We start from the raw sequence: 12,657 nt of genomic DNA, 5'->3' as shown, positions 1-12,657 counted from the left end.
TAGCTGCGTCTACTCGGAGAGATGCCGCAGATCAGCAGGGTTGAATCTGGTGCAGAGGGATTGCACAAGAGGGGAGTCACTCCGCTTCTTTGTCACAGATTACGTGGATTGAATAGAGTCACTGATATCCCTTTGGGTTTCAAGGATACTGCTGTGCGGACAGGATTTTGCTATATGACTTTATGAAATGGAATTTCCTAAATTGAACTTGAATGTTTTGTACTCTCTCATGTGACTTGTTTGAGTGCAGGAACTAAAAGAAGAAATGACTGCAGCATTTCGGTCTTGAAAATCTCTATAGACATGATCGCAATAAGGATTAGTTAATCCGACATCAGTGAGGTTCGGGATGGATCTAGATGCGGTTACTAAATACATTGTTGGAGGTCATGGTCTCAGATTTGGAATGAATTTTCTGTGATTGAATTGTGATGTGATGTCATGTGAGGTGATATGACTGTCGTCTTTGTACACGTGCTAGATGTGTCATCTCTAGTGCGTCGATACCTAAGAGTCAGTGTCTGCTAAACTGGTTTATGGCCTCTGTTTGTTTTGCAGGCGTAATCGAGGGCGATTACAATTCTTTCAAGAGGGGGGTATGTCACAAAAGGTGACGTGGCAAACTGCTGACGTGGCAGGCAGAGTACGCTATGCGGATCCCCGTAAATCGCATTGACTAGCTGATGTGGCATAGCGTACGGATTTCCGCTTTTTGCGTTGACATGCTGACGTGGCCTGCTGTACGGAAAAATCTGTGCTAGTTGCTTTTGGCAGATTTTAGAGCCACTTGCTTTTGGAACCCATTGCTTTTGAGTTTTTTCTTTGGGGGGCTATGCTTTTAGCATCCCTATGTAAGAATAAAAGGGACCCAAGGGCCTCACTTCTCAGAGCATTTGGACACAAAGTCTGAGAGCTGAGGACCCGCGGGAGCTGTACTTTGCTCAAAGATTAATATAAAAAGAAACACCGAAGAACTCATTGCTACTCACGCTCACGCTCCTCCCTCGCCATCGCTAAACCAGTAGCTCGCGCTGCCCCCTGCTCTTTGCCTTCATTCTCCCCTACCCTCGCGCTCTCGCCTTCTATCCCGCCCGCCCGCCCGCTCGCTCCCCCATAGCCTGCCCGCTTGCGCTCGCGCTGCCCCCTGCAGGCTGCCCACCTGCGCTTGTGCTACCCCCTGCCCACCTACGCTCGCGTTGTCCCCTGCCGCCCTGCATTCCTCCCATTTCCCCTTCTCCCCCCTTTTTCTTCTGTTTCTCTTTGGTTTACTCACCTGAGCCTGGCTTGGGTATTGTTTCCCAGCGGCAGCGGCCCAACCAATTTGCCCCTTTTAGCCACTTCTTCGATGCTCTCGTTTGCCTTCGCCCTCGCCCTCACCCGTCTTCACAACAGTAGACACTGATGGAGGATTCCCTCCGCCACAGAGGGACTCCACTGAAGCTCCCTCGCTTGACCCCACAAAACCCACCATCCGACTTGCTCTTTCGCCGACAGAGCAAGCGAGTTTAGAGGCAGAGGTGGCGCGCCTCCAGGCCACCTCTGTTATTTGCAAGATTCTCGGCACCAGACCCAGCAGAGGGGAAGTGCGCGACCTCCTTCATGCCCGCCTTCTCACAGAGGTGGGCAAGATACTCGATGTTTAGCTTCTCGGACGTGGCTACTATCAGATAGAGTTTGAGACTCCCGAGATGGCGTCCAAGGTCATTGCAATGAGCCGCCTGGTGATCCGTGCAGTTCGAGCACATTTTCGACAGTGGCGCCACGGTTTCGACCCTGCTATCGACGTTCTTGTCGAGGAGGCAGACGTGCCCATCTTAGTCTGCTTCGCCAGCCTGAGAAGGGAGTACCTTCCGCTCCTTTCCAGGATAGGCTCAACGATTGAGACCATCCCGGAGACACCTCACAGGGCAGGCTCCGTAGCTGCCAAGGCGGTCGACATCCCCACAGTACGTGTTCTGATTCGGGACACCCACACTCTCCCGAAAGTCATCCTACTACCTCGGGTGAGCGGTGGTTGGTTACGATAGAGCGTGGAGTATTCGGGCCTCCCAAACCAGTGTTTCATTTGTCGACAGATGGGCCATCTTGCGAAGGCCTGTCCACAGAGGAGACCCCGACCTACACCACAGTCCCGGCCCCAACCTTCAAGGGTTGGCCAGCAGCAGCGGACAGAGTCGTAGAGTACGCAGGCAGAACCACCCTCTGAGCCTGGAGCTCCAGCGGAGGAGGGTTGGCAGCAGGTTTGTGGTCGATGTCGACCACGGCCACCGTGCCAGCCCGGCACTCAGAGTGGTCCCCAGGCTCCTGCCCAACAGCAGTGGTTTCCATAGGGAACTGATTTGATCCTCTTCAGCAGGACGAGGTCCCTGCTTCAGCCTCCACCTCAGCCTCACCTCCGACAGCCCCTCCTCCCCCCGAGTTCCTCTCTACCGCCCCTCCAACTCTACCTCCTCCCTTTTCCTCTCCATCTCGCCCTCCTTCCTCTGCTGCTCCCCCACGCCCCCCCTCTCCCCCTTCTCCCTCTAGCCCCCTGCTCCCACATCTCCTCCCGCTCCATCCCTGCACCCGTCTCGGGGGGCAAGACCTCCCTCGACTGCTAGGAGATCTCTTGGCAACGCTTTTGCCACGAGTTGCTTGGCGAGAGAGGGATAGCCTTTCTTGCGACCCCCTCTTCTGGTGCAGACGTCCCCCTTTGCAGTAGTTCCTCGTGGTTTGACGAGTTATGACATTCAACTTCGTTGGGATTTCTTTATACGACTTTACACGGTTTCTCGGCGACCCCTCACCAGACCTTGAGGCAGCTTGCTTCAGAGTTCATATATTGTTCCTTGCAGCTAGGGGGATAGAGGCCTTGGACTCAGCGGTTGGCTTCTCTTTTCCCCTATGCGGCAGGGACTAGTCTGAGTGGACTCTAGACTCAGTGTTGGAGTGGCTACAGACACAAGCCCTAGAGTTCTCTCATCACATGGGAGACCTAGGGGTTACAGACTTGGTTCAGACTCTATGGCCGTTGGCCAAGTTTTCAGTGACACCTCCAGACTTGGCAGGATGTAGACACATTGTGGTTCACTTCTTTGCTGACACACAATGTTATGTACACATACATGAAGACTCCTGGACAGAGGAGGTTGCTTTGCGCACGGCTCGTTCTACTTGGGCTTGGGCTAGACACTCTTTGCAGTCACGCCTATTTCGAGGACGCTCAGATGCGGATTACTCCACATCCAAGCTTGCCTCGAAGAAAGCACAGTTAGCTGCTGTTGCAGCATCGGTTGCCTCTCGCTTTCCATGAGGATCGTCTCATGGAACGTGCAGGGATTAGGTGGGCCCCAGTTTCAGCGTCAGAGAGGCCGACTACGTCAGGAGCTTCAGCGATGCCTTGTGGGAGGAGAGATTGACCTTCTTATGCTATAGGAGCATCATTTGTGTGAGAGCCGCATTAGACTTTGTGGTCAGCTTTTGCTTGGACGATATAAGACTTTTTGGTCAGCTACATTTGGACCTGGTGGAGGGGTATGTATGACTATTGCGGACTCTTGGCAGCAGGCCATTATGGACAAAGGTATTATTGTGCCTGGCAGGGTTCAGTGGATTACTATGCAGGTTCAGGGGTGCCTCTTGAGTTTCGTGGACATCTATGCGCCCAATGTGGCGAGTGCACGTGCAGAGTTTTGGTCTCACATTGTAGAGTCTCTGCCGCATGGCAGAGAGCAATGGTGCATTGGGGGTGACTTCAACATGTTGGAGGACCCCTCTGACAGGATTGGAGGTAGCCACACTACAGTGCATGGAGTTGAGTGGGCAGCTTGGGAGAGGTTATGTATGACTCTACGGGTTTCAGATGTGTGGCAGCATTCTAGCTTTGTGAGGCCCCCAAACAGCCTGGCCTTCTCTCGCTCGGACCGCAGAGTGGGAGGAGTGAATCTATCTCGGATAGATCGCTTCTACCTAGCGCCCATTTTTGTGATTTGGGTGGGACAGTTTGCATTCTGGCCGGAACTTCTTTTTCGGACCATGCACCATTGATTCTCACAGTGACAGACAGACAGAGGAGGAGGAGCACGATGCTACGCATCCCAGAGAGGGTCTTGCTGGACTCTGTGTTGAGAGAGCGAGTGGTGGCTCTTTGGACAGAGGGCTTAGACATGCAAGACTCTCCTGCTGATAGAGTGGCCTTTGGACTTGCTCAACTTAACCGGCTACTTCTCCAGGAGTCTATGGCCCGCCTGGCTGCAACGAGAGAGGAGGAGCAACGTTTCCGACGAGGCGTTGCTTCCTTGCAGAGGATGGAGGAGCAGCATCTAGACAATCCCTGGTTGGAGGAGCAGTTACAGCAGGCTCGCCAGGAGTTTGCCAGCACAAAGGAGAGGCGCCATGAGTTTGCTTTTCATCGACAGGCATCGTAGTGGACCCAGGTAGGTGACGGAGTGACGGGGGCTTTCTTTGAGACAGTGGGGCCCCGACATGCGCATGCTAGGGTCAGTCAGTTGAAGAGGTCTGGCGGGTCAGTTGCTTCAAAGTCGGAGGACATGCGTGCAGTTGCTACCGACTTTTACCGTGACCTACTGTCTGCAGAGCCTCAGTCAGAGCGTCAGGATGCATGCAGAGAGCAAGTGTGGGCACAGATGCCTTGTCTTGTGACTGAGGAGATGTGCCAGAGGCTTGAGCTGCCTCTTTAGCTAGATGAGCTGCACGCGGCCCTTAGAGCACTTCCCCGTGGTAGTTGTCCAGGTGAGGATGGTTTGACTCCCCGCTTTTTCTTGGAGTACTGGGACTTGCTTGGCTCAGATCTCTACAACGCTTTTCAGTACATCCTGCACACAGGACAGCATGAGTGAGGGCCTGATTTACCTCATTCCCAAGGAGGGTGGCTCCTTGGATGAGATTTGACAGTGGCGGCCCATCACCATCCTCAACTCATCCTACAAAATTCTTGCCAAGGCTCTGAGTTTGAGGATACAACCACTTTTGGAGAGCATTATACATGGGACACAGACAAGTTTTGTCAAGGAGCGTAGTATCCTTGACAACATCTTTACTTTTTGGGAGGCTTCTGCCCTCGCGCGTCTCCGTGGTGAGGATGTGGTGATACTCCTTCTCGATTTTGAGAAGGCCTACGATAGAGTTGACTGGGACTTTTTGGAGGGTACTCTTCGCAGGATGGGCTTCTCAGATGCTTGGATCAGAGGTGTGTCAGCTCTTTACAAACGGGCACACAGTCAGGTACTTTTTTCAGGAGGTAGAGGTGATCGTTTCATGCTCACACGTTCGGTCAGACAAGGCTGCCCTCTTGCCCCCTTCCTCTTTCTGTTTTATGTTGAGGCGATGAGCAGGTTTTTGGTTTCACAATAGGTTGGTCTACGTGGCTTAGTGCTCCTATTCGGGGAGATGAGCTACTGGATGCTGAGTTTGCAGACGACTCAGCCTTGTACTTGGATGGCAGGAGGCCAACCTTCACAAGTGTGAGCAGGCTCTTGAGACCTTTTGTTATACATCAGGCGCACTGATCAACTGGAGAAAGACAATGGCTTTCTCGGTTGGTAGTGCTCCTACGCCTGATTGGCTGCCAAGTGAGGGTTTCAGATGGATTCCCCCAGGGACTGCAGTTCGATACTTGGACTGTCAGGTTGGCTTGGACTTGTCTTCTGAGCAGCAGATTGCTCCTCTCCTCCTGTCCATCAGGAGGAAGTTGTTACATTGGAGCTCCGCACGACTTTCTTTGGCAGGCAGAGTTGTAGTGGCAAACCAGGTGTTGTTGGCTACTATGTGGTACATCACTTCTTGTTGGTTCTTTTCGAGTTCCTGTATCAGCTAGGTAGAGAGGCTGATCAGGAACTTCCTTTGGTCAAGGCGTGACACTCAGATAGCCCGGGCAAAAGTGGCATGGCAGGTCATCATTCTTCCTTGTTCTCAGGGAGGGTTGGGGATCATAGACCCAGCACAGCAGAGCAGAGCCCTTCTAGGGAAGTTTGTTGTCAGAGGACTTTCTTCCAGGGGAGGAGCCCTAGAAGGAGTTTTTACTTCAACGGCTTAGTGCTAGAGTGCCTCAGGCTGGATTTTCGACCAGATGATTTTCACAGAGATGCACAGAGTTGGCTGAGCAGGAGACTGGAGGATGCTTCGCTGTGAGTCTGCTCCGCTCCTGGGAGCAGCTACGGAGAGGCCTGGAGCAGCGTCAACCTACTTGCACGGAGCAACGCCTGAGACAGCCCCTTGTTTGGAACCCCATGGTTAGCACTCAAAGAGGCCACTTGGTTGGTAGTAGGCCTCATGTTTCCTGGGGTCCCATGTCAGAGGGTCCATCACGCACTTTAGGTGATTGGCTACAGTTCTCAGGCTTGTCAGAGGAGCTTCAGGGCATCTAGCTACAGGGCTTGAGAGGGGTGCAGAGCATATGTCAGGACATCGTAGAGGCGGTACCAGCTGGGTGGCTCATGTCGCTTGAGTCAGCAGCACCCAGATGGATGGGGGCCTTCACTCGACTGGAGGTTCTCATCGCAGTTCGAGCTTGTTGAGAGACTGTACCCTCCCTGTTTTTCGAGCTACAGGGTGAGGGACGCTTACACTGAGTTTTAGTAGAGGCCCCACGGGTGGCAGAGTGCTGTTTTCAAGGATCCGAGTTGTGGGTATCTGTTGGAGGACTTGTGTCATAGATCTTGACCCAGCAGCTCTTGAGATTGGCCACTAGAGGCTGTGGGTTTGGGAGAGTTTTTCACCGGCACGAGTGCAGTGGAATCCTGGAGAGTGGTTTTGGAGGGACCCATTCTCCTCATCGGACCATCCAGGTGTCCCTTTCTTTCGGTACACTGTTTGACTGGGACGTCACATACTGGCAGCACGGAGAGAGGCTCATCCTGCTGCAGCACTCCATTGGCAGGAGGAGGGTCTCACAGATGAGTTCTTGATAGCTTTTTGGGAGAGGTTGTGGGACTCCAGACAACCGAGGCGAGTCACTTTGTTCCATTGGCTGGTTGCACATCGAGCTACAGCAGTTGGGAGCTGGCTAGTACATAGTGGTCCCTCGGCAGCATGTGCAGCTTGTGACCATCTTGTGGAGAGTCAACACCACTGTCTTTGGAACTGTCCTTTGGCACAGCAGGTTTGGCTTCGTCTTCTTTGGTTGATGCCAGCTCTCTAGTACACTTGGCGGGCAGCTGCTTGGTCCACTCTCACGGGCCCGGCACTTCAGTTTGAGCTATCCTCCACCAGCAAGATGAGAGTGATGCAGGGGGGTCGACCTACACTCCAGCCTGCTACAGAGCTTACCCCACAGGAGTGGTGCAGTGAGAGAGAGGAGTGTTGGGAGCTCATTTGCGGCCTGTCACTCTGGTTCATCTGGTGGGCCCGTTGCTTCCGCATCTTTGAGGCTCGCCTTGTACCACCGGCGAAGACAGTTCGGGATCTTTGGCTAGAGCTGATCCATACTCTCAGAGGACAGTTCAAGAGACTCCAGGGCAGCTCCGACCGCATGCGGGAGCATAGAGAGGCTTTCCTTCGACTCTGGCGCCCTGGGCCGTTCTTCACCATGGTCTAGGGTGTGCTCAGATGGCACTATCGTCCACCTGTGTGGCTTTTCCCTCCTCCATCTCTTGATTTAGCCTCATTGTACATATGTTGTTCTTTCATTGGGAGAGTCTCCCCCTCACGATTGTTGTAGCCCTCTCTTGTAGAGGTGGTTGTAGAGGCAGTTTCATTAACTAATAGAAGGATCTTTTTCTCGGAAAAAAAAAAAGAAATACCAAAAGGGGTGCCAGTCTTTGGGGCCAATCTCTCTTGGCACAGAGCTACGCCTCGGGCCGTGTCGAATCAATTAAATTGTGAAGTGTGTTAAGTGAATCTCTCGTGTCGCGATAGAATTTAGACTTGGGTGTCCAAGTTTGTTGCAGTGTCCATAGATCATCATTGCAATTCCAAACCACAATGTGAATCTCCTCATCCTCCTCGGTAGGCCCCTCTTTGGGCTCTTGTGTGTCTCTGTGAGTAGGACAATCTCTCAATTGCCTCCTCTAGTCGCTCTGGACATGCTGTGTCCCATAGGCTGCAAGTCCCTATGCAACGACCTTGCCACTAATGATGACGCAACCATTGCGGTATGATTCCTTCTTCCCTTGTTCTCGTGCTTTGAGCATCTAGGTAGGCATGTCTGTCTATGTTCTACTTGTATTGGTGTGAGGTTGTCATCTAGGTAGATTTGGGGGGAGGGGTTGGGGCTATGAGTTCTCGTAGAGTCACCCTCTTTCTAATGAAAGAGAACCTTACCTCTTCGGAGAAGAGTTGGAGGATGAGGGCCCTCCAAATCTTGTTGAAGGGAGGTCCCTCTTCTTCTTTGTACCCAAGCTTGGTACATAGTTCTCTACCATCCGTGTTGGTTGTGGAGTCTTTCTTCTCCACTATGCCGGTGACTCTTATGTTGAGTCGGCCGGCTTGTCACATCTCCTCCTCCTCAAGGGTAGTGTGTACGAGAAGGGATTTCTTCTTCTTGGCGTCCACTTAAGCCTCTTCCTTCTCCGCCGCCTTCTTGACCTCTTTCTTGATGTTTCGCTTCACTACCTTCACCCATCCTTCTATGATGGCCTCCCATCTTTCCCTCAATGCTCTTAGTGATTGCTTGATCTCTTCCTTCTTTGTTCGCCTCGACAATTTCCCCTTCTTCACATGATGGGCAGTCTCGGAGGGAGGCAATTTTTGCCTTGAGTATTTCCATCTCTTCCTTCATTGTGTCTCTCTCCTTATTCCATTCCTCTCCATATTTCAGCCACTCTTTCAGCAAGGTCGCTTTCTCCCTCCATTCCTCTATCTCCTTCCTCCATTCTTTCATCTTGGTCTCGAATGTGGAGGCGCTTATTGGTGGCCGCAAATGTGGAAAGTTTGCTTGCCATGGGAGAAGCCACTTTGCTTGTCACACAGAGAGAGAGAGAATGATATATTAACGTCTTCAAAAGGCCAAAATGACCTATGAGACCATCAGATACAAAGTGGTGAATCTAATACAATGTCTGAAGTACAAGTACAAAAAGTACTGAAAGTAAAAATGAAAACTGAAAATGAAGTGTGAAATGTGAAATGTGAAATGTGAAAATGTAGAATAGGCCCTCAATGACAATCTGGGTGTCGTGCTAGAATGCCTCTGATCTTCTGCTGGAGTCTCCGTCGATGTAATGTGCTCCTGTGTCTCGGTCGTGGTCGGAGAGAGAGAAATGTTATATTAACGTCTTCAAAAGGCCAGAATGACCTATGAGACCAAACTGATACAAAGTGGTGAATCTGTTACAATGTCTGGGTACCTTAGTACTAAAGTACTAGGTGTGAAAAGTGTGAAAGTGAATGTGAAAAACTAAATACAAAGTATTAAATAAACTTCTTAGGAGCATTCTGGGTGTCTGGCTAGAATGCTTTTAATCCTTTGTTGTAGTCTCCTCCGGTGAAGTGTGCTTCTGCCTCTTGGTCTTGGTCGTCTCGATTTCCTAAGCTCAATCTCTCTGTCAATTAGGGTGCGTTTGGTATGAATGTGGGTACTCCTTTGTGTTGGCTGCTGGCCTCCTGCTTCCCCTTCCTTCCACTCCTGCTTCACTCGATCCGAAGAAATCTGTGATCTGCCTCTGAGGCTGTAGTGCTCTTTGTCTTCTCATTAGATTATCCGTGTGCCGATGTAGTTCCAGTAGGTACAAGCCTAAGCATCTTTGATCTTGGTATTGCATGACTCTATCTAGAGGTCCAAAGCCTTCTTTAAATAGGCAATGGAAACGCCCACGTATCTCATAGTATACGGTGCAATGGCATATGTAGTGTAATTCTGTCTCCGGCTCCATTCCGCATAACTTGCAAATTCTGCTCTCAGGTGGGATTCCCCTAAATCTGCCAAATTCAATTTCCAGCTGGTGTGAGGATGTACGAATCTGACCAATAGCACATCTCAAACCATGAGACAGGTGGGTATCCATGTAGCTCGGACGAGTCACAAATCCATCTTCAGATAGCTGTAGGAAGTTTTCTTTGTAGTCGGCCATCTTCGTGCCCAATTCTTATGTAGGGTCTACCCATGTCCTCTTAGTATCCAACTGTATAAGATCCTAACGGATGATTTATTAATCTCCGTTCGTGTAATTGCCAGTGATGGAGCCTCAAGAGAGTATTGGTAGGGGGGTAATCTTTCCATACTGAACCCGTGTCTCTGAAATCACGAAGACAATTGCGCATACCAGCATGATGTATACCCTTTCATTGCTAACTGTCGAGAGGATTCGAGGGCCAATCTAGTATAGCGGCAATTATTTGTATCCCACAAACCATGTATAAAGGACACTGATCTGGTAAGAGCTTCAATTTCTATCGGAGGGGCAGCTAGTTCCTCTCGGATAATCGCGTGTGGTACGGAGGCCTTGGCTCTAATCATTCGGGAAATCATAGATACCAAAGGTCTCTCCATTGGCTTCCAATTATCCTGATCCACAGATGGTCCCCAAATCTTGACCCCATATAGCATAGCCGAAGCCACCACAGTATCAAAGAGCCAAAGTTTTGTTCGTGGTTCCTGAAATTGCACTTGTGAACACATCCTCTCCAACCCTCCCAAGGCCGCAGAGGCTCTGGACAATCTAGCCTCTGCTGCTTTCTTAAGAGTAAACTTCGGTCCTACAAATACCACACCAAGGTATGTGTATGCATCTGTGTACTCTACTGTATCCTGGCCATATGCAAATGTAGGTGCCGATCTCCTAACCCACTGCGGTGTGGTGTTAAACACCATAGCTTTGGTTTTACCCAAATTCACTGACAGTCCGCTATCCTCCGCGAATTTATGTAATGCATCTAACTGCCTCTGCATTCCATCTGGTGATTCTGCTATCAATACAATATCATCTGCATACAACAACAAAGGGATCCATGACCCTGCAAGTTGAGCACCTCTGTCACCCTCTCTCTCAATGTAATCTGATACCTCATCTATATACATACCAAATAAAGTAGGGGACAATGGGCATCCCTGCTTTACTCCAACGGTGGAATGAACAATGTCGGAATCCCCTTCTGGAGTATGTACATAACCAGTTACTGACCCATATAAGGCCATGATCCCCCAGATAATCTCTTTGGGGACCCCTAACTCTTGCATCCTGCGCATCAATCTGGCCCTTGGTACTGTATCAAAACCTTTCCGAAAATCCACAAAGCAACAATACATCCTTCTCCCGCTTGCTCTTCCCTTCCTCAATAATGGCTCTGAGCGTAAGAATATGATCTAGAGTGGAATAACCCCTCCTGAATCCAGTTTGTGTTGTTGCCCTTATGCCCTCATTCTCTGCCCATCTACTCAGTTTTTGTTCCAGAATGGATGCGTACAGTCGGGTCAATGTGTGACCCACCATAATGGTACGGTAGTTCCCGGGTATCATAGGATCCCCTGACTTGAAAATAGGTATGATAGTAGATAATTTCCAAGATTCAGGTAATCTTTCACACATGACCCGATTAAACAGACGAGCAAGGACTTCTGAAAGTAGATCCCTTGCATGGATCAAATGTTCTGCTACTAGACCCTCATGATCATATGCTCTTCTTGTCTTTATCTTATCAATGGCTTTTTCCACCATTTCCGTAGTAGAGAGAGAGAGAGAGAGAGAGAGAGAGAGAGAGAGAGAGAGAGAGAGAGAGAGAGAGATTTATTTGCTAAAGTTTTTTCGTTTGGGTAGGCTCCACGTTCATTTGATTCACAAATTACTGCCATGGTTGAAGAGACTAACAGGCTAGCAAGAGAATTTTCAATCAGGAATTGGCCCATGCTAGTACTTCTAGACACTCATGATGCTAGCAAGCCAGAAAATCCATATCCACCTCACTGCATCGTAGGGTCTGGTGAAGAGAACTTGGTGCCTGGTATGTTGTCATTCAATCGGACACTTATTTTGTCTCTCTTTCTGTCTTTCTCTGCTACATGTTCGTCCTGAATGCAGCTCTACAGTGGCTAGAACACGATAAAAACGCCTTTTTAATGCACAAAGATTGCATCAATGGCTTTATTGGAGGCTTGCAAGCAGATGGGAGCAATCTGATTGTAGACTGGGTGCAGAAAAACAAAGTTCAAGTGGTATGTTTTTTGCAGTTCGTTGTTAAAGTGGGTCTTTCATTGTTCTAAAAGGATCTCCTTTACTCAAGAGGACTCTGATGTTTACTAACAAGATCTGGTCTATGCTAATTTGTATTGTTGAAACATTAGTCTTTTCTTACTGCTGCAATTAGTGTAATTTATGTGCTATTGTGGTATCCACACATTACTCGGCTTTTTCTTAACAAGAATGGTTAGCACATGATGGCTAGAGTTTGTTAGGCAAAAGAAAAGCAGAATTAATCATAATCTGTACCTACCTATACCCTTGCACAAGTGTATGCACTTATAATGGTACGCTCACACATGCTTGTGTGTGCATGCGTGCACACATACAGAGAAGCAAGTTTGGTCTAGTTATTTTTACACCACTAAAGACTCTCTTTTAAGCATTTGCATGCTCCAAATGCCAACTTAGTAGGTTCTCTCGAATCGTGCGATAAAAGTGTTCCTTTTTGTGACTTACCAGCATTATTTTGTAGCATCAATAGCGTTCCTTTGTGATGTGTGCTTGCTGGGCTTCATTAACCCCAGCTAGGGGAACGTACTGCAGG

The 12,657-nt window shown here is 49.7% G+C and overlaps 1 protein-coding gene across 3 annotated transcripts in view; it reads left to right on the top strand.

Moving 5' to 3' along the window:
- The window catches only part of LOC147429741 (nicotinamidase 1-like), a 97,108-nt gene that overhangs the window by 70,901 nt on the left and 13,550 nt on the right, over nt 1-12,657 (top strand). For all 3 annotated transcript variants that reach the window (XM_086495979.1, XM_086495977.1, XM_086495978.1), the window contains exons 3-4: nt 11,691-11,874; nt 11,952-12,085. In XM_086495979.1, coding sequence (XP_086352105.1) covers nt 11,691-11,874; nt 11,952-12,085 — 318 coding nt within the window. The remainder of the gene's footprint in view (nt 1-11,690; nt 11,875-11,951; nt 12,086-12,657) is intronic.

The sequence above is a fragment of the Adiantum capillus-veneris genome, chromosome 22 (genome assembly GCF_014529385.1).
Source record: "Adiantum capillus-veneris isolate H3 chromosome 22, ASM1452938v2, whole genome shotgun sequence".
Lineage (NCBI taxonomy): Eukaryota > Viridiplantae > Streptophyta > Polypodiopsida > Polypodiales > Pteridaceae > Adiantum > Adiantum capillus-veneris.
The sequence above is the reverse complement of the archived record's forward strand: the minus strand, read 5'-3'. Positions and strand labels throughout refer to the sequence as shown.